General features: G+C 40.2%; 1 protein-coding gene across 4 annotated transcripts in view; it reads right to left on the reverse strand.

Annotated features, from left to right (window-relative positions):
* Positions 1 to 329: 329 nt before the first annotated feature.
* The window catches only part of PDLIM1 (PDZ and LIM domain 1), a 55,716-nt gene continuing 42,111 nt past the window's right edge, over positions 330 to 13,934 (reverse strand). Inside the window, exons 4-9 of one of the 4 annotated variants that reach the window (XM_075610931.1) lie at positions 12,667 to 12,737; positions 11,674 to 11,979; positions 8,689 to 8,840; positions 5,515 to 5,574; positions 3,623 to 3,740; positions 330 to 2,231 (exon numbers count right to left, since the gene is read on the reverse strand). In XM_075610931.1, the coding sequence (XP_075467046.1) occupies positions 2,045 to 2,231; positions 3,623 to 3,740; positions 5,515 to 5,574; positions 8,689 to 8,840; positions 11,674 to 11,979; positions 12,667 to 12,737 (894 nt within the window). In that variant the 3' untranslated portion in view covers positions 330 to 2,044. Of the gene's footprint in view, positions 2,232 to 3,622; positions 3,741 to 5,514; positions 5,575 to 8,688; positions 8,841 to 11,673; positions 11,980 to 12,666; positions 12,738 to 12,990; positions 13,179 to 13,934 lie in introns of all 4 variants that reach the window. The other 3 variants (XM_075610932.1, XM_075610933.1, XM_075610934.1) reach the window with 3 other exon arrangements.

Raw genomic sequence — 13,934 nt, forward strand, 5'->3', positions numbered from 1 at the left:
CCACAGTAGGGACTGTGTCTGCAAAATGTCTCTGTAAAGCGCTATGTAAAACTAGCAGCGCTATACAAGAACATGCTATTATAATATGGAAAATAAAAATGCTTGGGATAGACAAGGCAACCCTAAATATGAAAGCCAAGGATAAACTAGGGTGAGGTCTCCTAGGAGATAGTAGAATGGGCGTATGAAGTGGACCAAGTGGTTCTTATCTGCTATCAGTTTCTATGAAACAAGCTCAAGAGCTATATTACCTTTTTGGCTCATCAATCTGGGCACACCCGAAACCAACTCATGTTTGTGATACTGCAGCCCGATTGAGGAACCAATGGTGAAACATGACCGTTTATTGCATCTACTGTACTTTGTACAGCAGACGGTTTATCATCTGTAACCTATTTTGTCTCCTTTACAGAACTGCAGTCTAAAAGATGCATAGGCAAACAAACATTTTCTTACGGTCTATAAAAATGAATGTGATTGTTAAAAAAAATGTAAAAAAAAAAAGTGTTTATTGAATACAACTAACTGTGCATTGCAATAAAGTCCTGGATTTATAGAGCACCTTTCAGTTTTAATGTTTATTACATGCATAATATCAAAGCAGCAAATTGCTGGAGAGAAGGAACAAAGGAATATATCCCTCCATAATAGGTACATTGTGGCACTATATAGAAAAAAAATAAAGCACATGATGTTATTTTATCTTAACCTGCCAAAAGCCTAATTGACCTTAATAGGGCTTTCTGTGTGATATCACAGTTTGTACTGTAAGGGCGAGAGGCTGAATATACGGCAAGTGATCGATGATGGAATGGAATTAACCAACTCGTCTACGGAAGACAAATTATTTAGCCTGTATACCATGTTCTCCATAAACAAGGACAATTTTGGATCAAAATGTATGCAAATCATGTCATTTTCATATTGCTTCTCTGTGCCAATGTATCAAGGTACTTTGTTCCAGTTTTGCTCCACATAAGTCATCGTGAGATTTGGAATGTCAATAGTATGAGTTATAGGGTAGACATATAATGTGTCAAATTCGGAATCAGTGTACATAATTATTTTACCATTTACTAAAAATTGTCCAGGCCTAAAAGGAGTTAGAAATGTGGCTAGCATTTTGTATTAGATCAAATCATCTCATATTTGATTCAGCACAAGCAGACTGTAATTTCCTCTACATTGACCCACAGGAGGATTAACTTGACAGAGTGACCAGGAGAGCTGATTGATTTAAAGCAGATGAACACACTTTAAAAGGCACTGCTATTAACACTAATCATTGGTTTGGGAAAGTATTCAGGCACAATGTCTTATCATTTCGTTTATTAGTTTGACACCTTTTAACGGTCTAACTATACCATTTATATATCCGAGTGTATACAGAGCTTTGGAAATCTCATGGGTCGCTTTTGGCTGGTCAATTGGAAGCCATTGTAGCCTGCAACATATCTAGGACTTGCATAGAAACCAAAACAGCTGCTATAAATTTGTCGATCTATGTAAGCGATACTACCCAAATTAAGCAAGAATGCTGCAGCCATTCCAGAGTTTCAATTGGCCGAGTTCTAGGCAGATTGGCTGATTTCTAGGAAACTCACAATGGCAGCCATATTAAAAAGTCCCGCACAAGATATTTCACATCACTATTTTTCCTTTAAATAAAGAATGCTGAAGGATTTGGAAGTTAAGTTACTGAGGGTGAAGTGCAAATAAGGTGAACATTTTCCTGCCAAGACATAACCTAAAATAGGTATGGTTTAGTGTTTAAAAACAAATAATAAATAAACTCCACATTGTTAAGGTTTTGTGTAATATAGGTATTTGCTGTATTGAATATCAACAAAAGCAAAGACGAAAAACATCATGGATTTTGGTTTGAAATGTTCCACAGGTATTTTTCTAGACAGCATTTAATGCAAACAGAAGAAGTAACATTCATTTTTAGGTAAACTTAAGCCTTGTTCAGCATTAAAATGAAACAGGAAAATGTCACTTTTCAGACAGTACAGCAGTAGAGAGGGAAGGAAGTAGTGATGGTTTATTTTGGAAACACAGTAACCATGTCATATCCCTCAGGCGGAGTCATGCGCTCCCTGGCGTGCTTTTCACAGTACATCTTCTCTTCCACGAAAAAGTGGCCCTTCTGCTTAAGGTTTGTTCCACAGTCACTGCACACGTAGCACTCAGGATGCCGAGGCTTGTCGCGAATCTTCACGAAGGCACCCCTGAGGGAAATAATTTCATTCAGATTATTTCAGGGTTCAGCTCGGGGGGCCCCCCCTGCTTCCCAAGATACCTCCGTGGGTGCCGCTAGCAGCTTTGCGGGTTTACATGCCCCGGTCACGCCGGCCAATAGGAAGCCTCAAAAGGACGTCACGGCTTCCTTTTGGCCTGCGTGATGTGGGAGTTTTAAATCCGCCATTTCGATAGCCCCACACAGCCCAGTCGGAGCTGCTGCCTGTACCTAGTTACAAAGATACTGGCGCCCCCTACAGAGGAAAGTATCCGGGGAAGAAAGGGGTCCCCGGAGCGGAAATGAATGCAGTTCAGTCCCTGCTTCAAACCTCTCTGACAAAAATCAAATAAAAGGAAAGTAGGATTGCTTCTTTAAAGTAAACAGATCTGAAGCTGCTGTCCCAACATGGGGCCAAAGCAAGCTAATGGCAGTGATAGAACTCATGCATCAAAGCTCAGTCCTTCCTAGGGCTATAGTCACTGTGACATGTTTAACAGGCTTTAAAAGGAGCAAGCCAAGCGGGTTTTTTTTTCTTTCATTTTTTTTAAATACAGGGTTGAAGCAGGGGGTCTCTGGAGCTGAACCCCGTTAATTTCAGCTCTGGGGACCCCCTGCTTCCAGAGATACTTATCTCCGAAAGGGGGTGCCGGTATCGCCTGCAGTTTAAAGCCCATGGGGGCCAATAGGAAGCCGCACCGGATGGTGTTACGGCCTGTTATTGGCCCTGAAGCTTTGAAAGTGGAGTGGCTACCGGCACCCACTATGCAGGTAAATACCTCCAGAAGCAGGGGGTGTCCAGAGCTGAAATGAATGGAGTTCAGCTCCAGCGACCCCCTGCTTCAAACCGGAATTTAAAAAAAAAGGGGGGGGGGAAGCAGTCTTGGATTGCCTCTTTAATTACAGTAGGTGATTAACATAGTCTAAAAAAAAAAAGACCAGCATCTATATATATTTTGACATTTTTGGGGGATTTTTTATTTTTTTTATTTTTTTTTGGGTAACTCAATGCATTGAAGGTTTTTACGATCTTTATCTAAATCTCACGACTGTAGTTCCTAGAATCTGCACGTGATTTTTCACTTCTCTGTTCTTTTATTTGTTTATCAAGCAATTACCAGACCATCCACCCCTACTAAAAATTACTTTCCAAACAAACAGTGTAAAAATAAAATAAAAATGTGCAGACTGGGGGGATTTTCCCTGTTATATGCAAGATTTATCCGATTGGAGCAAAAAATTAAATAATAACAACGGTTCAGTTGCAGTGCAGGACGAACAGTTTATCGTATCCACTACATGCAAATTAAGTACCCTTCATTGTTTTTATAGAAAAAAGGGGATTTCTTTTAGAAGAGGGGTTCAGGTGACGGCTTTACTTACACAATGCCGGAGCCACAAAGGTCGCAGATCGGCAGCTTCTGGGCACTTCCAATGGACGCAGCAATTTTCGGTGCTGGGGCTCTCACACTTCTGAATCCAGAAGGTTTCTCGGGGTCCCCTAGAACATTCGATGATATGAACATTAACTCGGTGAATCATATTCTGAAAATACCGACAAATACTAAACGTCTCAGTGGCAGCTCCGAGGTTGTCTTAATGTTGTGTGCAAAGTTTGTGTGTGAAACCTTATTAGTGCGAAGATCTTGAAGCTGTAATCAAAGTGGTGTACATTCATTGTAGGTTGTGAATGATTTGCTTTTACTGTACAAACAAGAGGTATCCATTGATGTGATGGTGTGCAGAGCATTGGAAACACCACAGGTCCATTTTTCATGTGAAACACCAATGATATGGCCCATAGATTTGGTTAGAACTGGGGTGCTCAACTCCAGTCCTCAAGCCCCTCCAACAGGTCAGGCTTTCAGGATAGCGCAGCTTCAGCACAGGTGGCTAATCAGATGCCCAGTTGAAGACTGAGCCACCTGTGCTTAAGCTGGGCTATCCTAAAAGCCTGACCTGTTGAGGGGGTGGAGGTTGGAGGACCGGCGTTGAGCACCCCTAGGTTATAGGGGTTATAACCCCTTGAGTTGCAGATGATATAGCCATGTATTGCAAACTATGTGTTTTGCCAGCCCCTCTGGTATATAGGGGTTGCTGCACCGATATCTGTTGGGGGAGAAGGATTGGCTCGCTGGTAAGAGCACGGCCTTTGAACTGGATGACCCTGGTGCAAGTCCCAGTGTCATGTCACCTTGTGACCTTGGGAAAGGTCATTTTATTTTCACGTGCCTCCGGCAACAAAATTAGATTGGAAGATCTATGGTGCAGGGTCTTATTGTGTCTGAAAACAATCTAGGTACAGTGCTGTGTATATTGTCAGTGCTATATAAGAAAATCGATCACCTACATCATTAGAAACATGCATCCCCCCCAAAGTATTCTGCTTGGACTATGCAGATGCAAATACAACTTGTTTGAGTTTAATGCCAAAAACCCATATTTCTTAGTTTTTTTTCCCCATGCCAAATGACAATGATCTGAGCATTTGTATTTCTGAACATGCACATGCGCGTATAAATTGCCCCCAAGTCATACACTTACTTCATTCATTTAAGGTAGCAGAGCAATTAACCAATCTGAACGGCACTGTAATCCAAAATCTGTGCAATTGTGTTTCATAGCAGGACAGTCCCAGCAAGGACCAAAGAGAACTAATGGCAGTAGAATGTTTAATACGTTAAAAGGTGCAACCCCACGTAGCCAGCCAGAAAGCAACCTTTTGTAAATGACAAAGTCTAATTGGCTTTGATAACCATGTTGGCAAGGATTTGGCTGTCATCAATTATTGTTATTATTATTGATAATAATAATCACATATTTCTTTGGAGCATATGAATGAGGGGGTGTTCTTTAGCCTACCACCACCCTGTTCTTATCAGAGAACCAATAAAGATAAGGAGATTGCAGAGAGGTGAGCTCTGCCTGTGCAAACTCTTGTTGAACACACACACTGATATCAGACAAAAGGGAGCAACCAGAGGAAAATCAAACCCCTCCCAGGTCTCCGCTCACCGTGTTAACAAACTAATATTAAAAATGATTTATAAATAGATTTTTGGGTAAAAAGGCATCAATGGGGCAAAAGCGACCCCGTTCAAATCATCACTGCCATTAGTACACGTTGTTCCTAGAGGGCTTGCCCCTTTAGATAAGTGAGCATGCAAGTTGCAAGAACAGAGCACGTGGCGATAGTGAGGACATGTCCGCGAGGGGGCAGTTGGTCCAAAGCTAATGTGAAATACATAGCGCTAAAACTAGATCACATCCACTACCTCGCTCTATAATGTCACTGCTCTCTGACCCTGCAAAACAATATGCTGGTCCTTCAACGTCTGGCAATAGAAAGAAAGTTATACATCATGAAATGAAATAGCATTAGCCTGAAAACATGTTAAACGCTGTGACCCAGAGGTCCTCAACTCCAGGCCTCAAGTACCCACCCCCCCCCCCCCCCCCTCCACCTGTGCTGAGTCAGGCTCTTCGTCTGAGCCACTGTGAGCTGCAGTCGAGAACCCCTGCTGTAATGTAATGCTTGTTCTAGAACCGTTTTTGCCAAACCAATGTGACATTTGTTCTAATTTTCTTTTTCTTTTTTTATTAAAAAGGATCTGATATTTGAAAAACTCTAGAATTTTAAAGCAGCAATCCTGTATTTTCCCCGTTTTTTCCCTTCTTTTGTTAGTTTTTTCTTATTTGTATATGTAAAGCATGTTACTATGTATAATTCTACATTGTTACCTAAACTGCCAATCGCTTGGTGCTCCTGTTATAGATCTGTAAAATGCTGTTTGTGTGCCTTACATAATGGCTGCTTCAGTTCAACAGCTACAATGTATTCTTATATTACCAAGGGGACATTATCTATTGTTACAGTTTACAGCTGAAACTGCTGGGGATATTGTCAACAAATGATCACAAATAGGAAAGTGTTGCAAAGATCTTGCACTGCTTGGGAGGTGGGCTACAACCTGCTATAGAAATCAAAGTCTGCTTTCAACTTCAAACTCATTAAAAATGGCATTTAAGAGTTGAACAATATATATTTTTTAAATGCAGCATTATCTAATACTACAAAACAGATTTATTTACAAAAAAAACCAGAAGATTTCACAGTGTTTTGCCGCTTTAATGCGCTCTGAAGCAGCAGTATTTTTTGTGTAAATTACATGTTTTTGGACTATTGTAGATATATTGTTGCCAAGTTAGAAATAATGACAGCAAAGGGACATTAAAGGGGTGATCGGCAGTGCTAAAAAAGAAAAATTCTGCCGATTTGAGCTTACTGCTTAGAGACCCATTATTTTTTTTAAATTAATTTATTGGACATTATTAAAAATAAAAGTTGTGCGGACTACATTTAAAGGTGCTGGTTTTGTATGTATTATTTCCTAGGGTGACCTGGGATAGAACAAAATGGCTTTTGAGCTACCAGTGAATTAGGCCACATTAGAATTCAAAAGTCTACCGAGAATAGTCTGTGTGTATTTGTTGTCCCATATTCGTTCAGTATCAAAGGGGCCTGCAGACCCCTCTGGGTTCGGTAGTTCAGTTAGTGGCAGCCATCTTGTTCTATCCCAGTTCAATAGCTACTTTGGAAAGCATCAAATTATAAAGCCAGACTTGGCTTTGACACAGAACATCATTCTGGGATAAACAAAGCAGACAGAACCTTTAAGAGTACTTCAAATTCTCACAGCGGGCCTTTAAAAGGACAGGTTGAAAAAGAGAGTCATGTAGTCTCACACACTCCTGTTGTAAATCTTCGTCTTTAACTCCTTTGTCAATGTGGTGTACAAATGTGGTATTGTATGGGCATGCGCCCAGGGGGAGATCACTCACAGCAATTTAAAGCAGCAGTCTGAATTCCTAGCCTAGACCTAGATAATACAGAAGCCTGACTAGATTTACCAAAGAGCGCTAAACCCTATGGGAAATCCCCGCCGACCCCCCTTGGTTATAATGGTTTGTCCCTAATATTAGGAACTGGAGGATATTCTGAGATAGACTGCATCGTTTCTAGCTTGGGGAGCCTCCAGACAGCAACTACAACGGTCACTCCAAATACAAATAAAACACCCAAATGCCTACAGGGGTCAACCAACAGAGTTAACTGGTGATAGCATGTTCCAATGACGTTGCAGCTTTAGGTTGGTCAGGATAAACCGGCAGCCATATTGTTTTCTTTGTCAAAATGTAAACACAAAAGACAAAACTTTAAATATATCAGGAACACTTCCCAGAACTAAAGGTTTTGATTTCGAGGTCCCTTTATTTACAATTATACGTGCATGTGTTTGTCAGTTTGGTCCATTTATAGGTTTGTGAGCAAAGAACACATTCCCTAAAACCTATGGAACAAAAACCTAGAGGGTGTATATCTCTAACGCTCTTCGGATCCTAAATACTTTTGATAAAGTAGCTGTCATCAATGCTGTATTTGAGCTTGCAACAGTGTACAAATATTGTGAAACTAGTGCATGCTCCTTGTTCTTTCAGATAATTAAAACCTTTTATAAGTATTGCACAATTGAGACGTTAACCAAAAACAACACGTATTTAGTTATTTTTCCAAGTGCAGAGTCTCAGATCTCCCCTCCTTGTAGTTAATAATTCACAAAACATATCGCAGTGTTGTACATGGACATAGGTTAAACTCAAGTTCTTATTTGTATAGGTGTCCTTTAGCAAAAGATTTTTAAAAAAACTATGATATGGTATGTTAAAGGGTGAAGTCTCTTATTGGATAACAGTCCAACTAATGGTATTGTTCTGTTTAATGGGCTATATATTGATAATGTACTGTATGTTTATTTTTTATTACAGCAGGGATATCGGAGGTGGAGGTGATTGGCAATCTTGTTTTCTTTGTCCTTATAAGGTCATCAAAGTGTTGCTCGTCCAACAAGCAGTTAAGAGATATACAATGGTCAAAGAGCACTGCTAACGATGACCAGGAAATTCAATACATGGGGAACCAAGATGGACCCTTCTTCCCTCTGTTATAATACCGAGAAACAAGGGGTTCCCAGCACTCGAACAACTGGATATGAAACGTGTCAAATTGCCAAAAAAAAAAGGATCTTTTACTCGTTCATAGCTTGCCGAAATACATAAAACCAAGTGCTGGGAACCACTTGGCTCTAGCAATCAAGAAAGGGGGAGCATAGATCCGGCCAGTAAAACTCACCCTCTTAAAAAAGTGTCAACCTCATTTAGCCCAGTAAACATGTTATTAGTGCAGTTCGGTCCTGCATGGGATACTGTCATTTGAATAACAAAGCAGAACAGGGAAAGCGGTCAGACACCCATCGCATTAGGAGTCAACCCTTAATGTCCCCAAGGCTTTATTTATACACTGTGAGGTCCTTTTACACCAGAGGGGTAATGGGTGATATATATCTTACAGCCATGCTGTGTGGTGTAAATTGACCAGTGTTCATACTTGCCTTTCTCTTCAGTCTCCAAAATCTCCTGCAGTACTCGGAAAGAAGCAGACTGCCTTGGAGGCTCGTCCGCTTCTTGATTGTCCTGTAGCATCTTGTACACTTCTGAATCGGTGTCAACAGCTCGAGGGCCTGTTGGTTGGGTACGTTCTGCACTGTATGTGATAAAGAATGGATGGAAGTCACTAAACTGGAGTAGGTAACGTCTTATTACATAATAACATAGTAGCTGGCGTTAGGGGGGGGGGGGGGACAGAAGTCTTTCTTGGTGTTAAAATGTAAATTGGGTAAGATATTTCTAATATATTTATATTGCTCAGAGGAAAGCACTTAGCTCACAAACAAAGCATTGACAATGCAATTGTTTTTCTTAAAGCAACACTGCTGCTCTATTTTATTTATTTTAGATATTTTGAATGCCTTGCTGACTCGGAGGGGGGGGGGGGGGGGTGTGTGTGAAGGGGGAGGTGATGGACAACAATGTCCAGCTCCAGGGACCCCATGATTGATATTCTGGCAATCTTTAAATCTTAATGAGAACTATATGGCCACTGGGGTTAACCTTGACTCCGTTGGCCAACAGAAATCCGTTGTGTGGTTGGGACACAATGTCAGTTTTCTGTGAACCAGTGGCCATATCTGTAGCTTTGTGCCAGAAACTGGTAAGTAAAAGTTACATTTAGTAGCAACCGTGGGGTTCCTGGAGTTGGGAGCATCACTGTTGAGTTCCGTAGGATCCCCCAGATCTGCCTGGGATGGTTAAAAAAAACTAATGGAGTTCTGGGGGGATTGCTGCTTTAAACAAATGTAACACGCTTAAGCATCAGGCTGTATTGGTTTAGGGGGTGCTTGTTAATCAAGGGTTTCCTCGACCCTTAGCCCACCGTGTCTTAGTCAGTGGATCAAGTATAGTTGGGGGAGGAGATGGCAGGATCTTTTGTTCACATAAGATACAGTAGGTCAAGTTCTTCTTCACACACATCTTAATAAAGGCAAAAAAATGCATTTTAATGCAATAAAACTGTTCCAAACACCCTCTAAGAAAAGCATAAATCAGGCCCCTTTATGTTCAAGTGGAAGTGTCAACAAGACTGTTGACACGTAGGCATTTCTCAAGTGACATAATAAAAAATTAAAGCATAAAGCAAGGCTTCATTTAAAATGAAATCATTACAATACCGATCATGCAAAATCATGTTTCATTTTATTTTTTAAATGGCCGGCAGCTTGGCAAGTGGAAACCAAGCCACCATCTTATCTCCCTTTATCAGTGACGGCTTCATGACTTGGAAAGTGAACTCCATGTAATCACGTCAACAGCTTAATAAACTGTAAATATTTCCACCCATTATCTGCGTTTCCTGTGTTTTCCTCTGTTTGCCTTTCTCACCTCTGTCCCTTTTCCTGTTTTCCGATATATATATTTTCCCCGCACTGCCCTGCGGACATTCCCTTCCCACTCACTGTCATCACAGTTGACCATAATCTCTGTGTCCAGAAAGGATCCCAGACAAAACCGAGCAAGAGTTCTGAAACATGGTGGGCCATAAAACTTGCTTAGCTTTGCTCGTTAGATGTGCAATATCATGTAGCCGTCCAAAAGAAACAACAACTATTTGCAAACAATGTCATTGAATTGGCCTCCTTACACTAACCTAACCACGCTAACAGCAACTAGTTTTGTTCCTCTAGAAATTAAATACAATGGCATTTCTTAGTGGCCTCCGAATAGGGGAGTGTTGGTCAATCAAGAGTTTTACCCTTATCCAACCTGTTCTTATCAGAGAATCAATAAAGAGGGGGCTTTGCCTGTGCAAACTCTTGTTACACACACAGTGATATCAGACGAAAGGGAACAGCCAGAGGAAATCAGCCCCCTCCAAAGTCTCAGCTCAGTTTAACTAATTTATCCCAAAAAAAAGTATTTATAAATAGGTGTAAGATTTTGGTAAAGAATGTATCAGCCAGATGTAACACCTTCACCGTGTCACGGTTACTCCTACACTTTGGTCGTAGGAGGGATTGTCCCTTCAATGTTGTAACTATAACTTCTGTAGCTTTGATCATATAACCAAAACACCGGTGACAGAAAATTACATGTATATAGCTAATGAATAAAAGTCAAAATGCTATACGCCTCTGTCAAATAATTCAATCGTATTCTGTTCTGGAGGAATGTTGATGTAAACACCTTTTCTATAGGGCCTTAAAAAGATGACAATGTGCTTATTCAAAGCATTCATATTGGGTTGGGTTTTTTCAGGAATCATCTAATAAGGGAAGAGGAGTCATTCCTCATACAAGAGATACATTTATAATTATATGTGAGCGATGAATAACCTCTCATCATAACAGTCCTAAAAAGATAGCAAAGTCTCGATAAAAGATGGGAAACCATGAAATGTATAAGTTGGCTGAGCCAATAACACTCAAATATTATTATTAGGCACTAACTTGCCTTAAACTACTGAAACGTACGAAGGTTGGACAGAGCCCGCCAACAATGGAATGGATTTCATGACACCTGGAAAGGGGTCGAGTGGTCGCACACCTGAGAGATGTTGGTGATTATGCAGCTAAGTCCTAAATAAGACCATGTCCATGTCTATAGCAGACCTCTGCTTCCATTATATATACTGTATATACATATACAAAAGTATACACACGGATATACAAAATCTAATGCTCTATTAAACCATTGAAACTCTTGCACATCATTTTCATTGCATCTTACACGTCCGGATACATAAGGGACAAAATTGAAGGTTAGTGAATTCAGTGCAGGATGCAAAACAAACCTACAGTGAATTCCTATTACAATGCCATGCACTATTAAAATGAAAGCTGAAATTAAAGTACATACAAAAGCATGAGATTATGGTGTTGGTGAGATGCCACCGTATTTTCCAGCGGTGAGTCCCTACACTACACATGCAAATGTGCTGGGTACTTGTGCAAAGTTGACACTGTGTGCACAGGCGATGTTACCTGATATAACATGGGTTAATGGAAGAGATCTGTCCCTGTAACGAATCCATAATGTTTTCCTGCGAATAGAGCTGTAAGGGGGAGTTAAATTGGACGTGCATAACTTTGAGTCCAGGAACATCCACCTCCACTGGACTGTTGGGACAGATCTGAGCTGCTTGTTTTAATTCTTCAGGGCCCACGCACACTGGAGTTGGGATGGAGGAGGTACTATGCCTCCTTTGCAAAGAGGATGAGCTACGCGACTGAAGAGGGTTATAGACGGAAGCAAGAGGAGCTTTAAACATGGCAGAAGGAGACAAAGGGCTAGAGGATCCAGTTAGAGGATTAAAGACAAAGTGTTGATGAAAGATATGAGCAACAGAAGGGAGGGAAACGGAAATATTAACAATGGTTAAACCGTGTGTATATATATCAAATGTTATTCCTAAATTACTACCATACACTCTTAATTTCAGAAATGGTATTACTAAAAAGGAGATCAAATGGGCTACATTTTAATTCTAATATAAATATTTGCAAAAATTATTGTATAAAAAAAGGGATTTAAAAAAAAAACTAACTAATTAAGCATTTGCGGATGCAACTGGTCAAAAACTACATTATGGGGAATAATGACAATGTCTCACAAGTCTGTAATAAACGGGAGCTAACTGAAAACTAATAACACAATTTTGCTAATCATGTAAGAAACGCTAATTTATCTTGACTTTAAGCCTTAACTATAGCAGATTACTGAATAATTGAATATCGCTACAAAAATATATTCCAATTAATTTGAACATCTGCCTTCCAAGACTAAACACTAACATTTTAACGAAATGTTATTTTAATGTGGACGTAAACAGAATTTACTTTGGAGTTTATAAAAGAAGCCACAATAAAACTATAAATTGTACTTACTGAATAATTCAAGTTTAATTTCCCTCTACTATACCTTCCTTTACATGATAATACTACAGACTAGAAGCGGTCATATTAAAGTGTAAGCACCTGTTAGAACCTGTGGGTGATTTTAAAGGCTGGTAGGTCATACTGAAAGCTCGCTGAAATTTGACAGGTCTCTGGTTAAAGAAGAAACAAACATTGTTAATTTTCCATTGGACGATCATCTGCAGAATACACATTAGGAGAGAAAGTATGATCAATGTTACAAACAACATCTTAGATATTGAATCCCAAACCTCTGAGTGGGTGAGGATTCAGAACACAAATCCTATACCATCAGTCTGAAACATGCACAGCCCTTAGATGCTCCATGTAAATTGTACCCTTTTGAGGTTCACTCCGTAAAATCGAGCAGATTTAAATACTTACGCTTTGCTTGGCACTTGGGGAGCAGGTGACGATTTGGTTTCCAAAGTGCTATTGAAGTTCTGGATGTTCTCAGAGGAATAGAGGCCAGCTGGGCTGTTGTACTGAGCAGTGACCACTTTGGGGGTGCTGGAAGCAGCAGTGAACGGCATAGCGCTTCGGTTATGTGCACTTCCTATCTGTTTTAGATCCTGCATGCAAGGGGACCAGAAGGAAAATCAGACGTGTCTTTAACATGCGTGCGTGAAGTGACAAGTCAGCCAGAATTCATGCAATGCACCACCAGTCTTATAAATGTTCTTTTCAATGAACACTATGTATTGCTTGGCATTTTACCACCATATGATGTGAGTGATGTAGAGGGCACCAACACATGGACCAAATGGAAAACGGTATATGCCCCTACATGATATTGTACCGTGAGCAAACGTATGCTTTCTGTAACATTCTGAACAGAGGGTTTCTTGCTGTGCATGGTCACACAAGGAATTATTTTGGAAGATCCTCTCACTCTGGAGATAAAGATACAATTTACTGTTTGTGGGTGTGGGAGTTTAAAATGACAACCTGCAAGCAAACCAACAGAGGGGAAATGATTGGATATTGTAATGTGCTTAAAGCACGAGGTTGACACGAATATTGAGCATCAACCAAAATAATAAATTAAATATTTATATATATACAAACACACACACACAAACACACAAACACACACACTCAAACACACACACACCCGCTTCTTTTGCTCACCCCACAGTGCAGTTACTTGATTGCAACACCTGAGACCCGATTACACCCACTTGCTTCCCAAAACACCTTATAATTCTATTGTCCATCACTAAACAGACTAAAACCTTCACGCGTCACTCTTTACACATTATACGTGTTGTGTGTAGCTCTGTCTTAATAACCTTGATTCCCTTTGTCTGCGTTATTTAAATCCCACG

Source organism: Ascaphus truei, chromosome 8, assembly GCF_040206685.1.
Source record: "Ascaphus truei isolate aAscTru1 chromosome 8, aAscTru1.hap1, whole genome shotgun sequence".
NCBI classification, from domain to species: domain Eukaryota; kingdom Metazoa; phylum Chordata; class Amphibia; order Anura; family Ascaphidae; genus Ascaphus; species Ascaphus truei.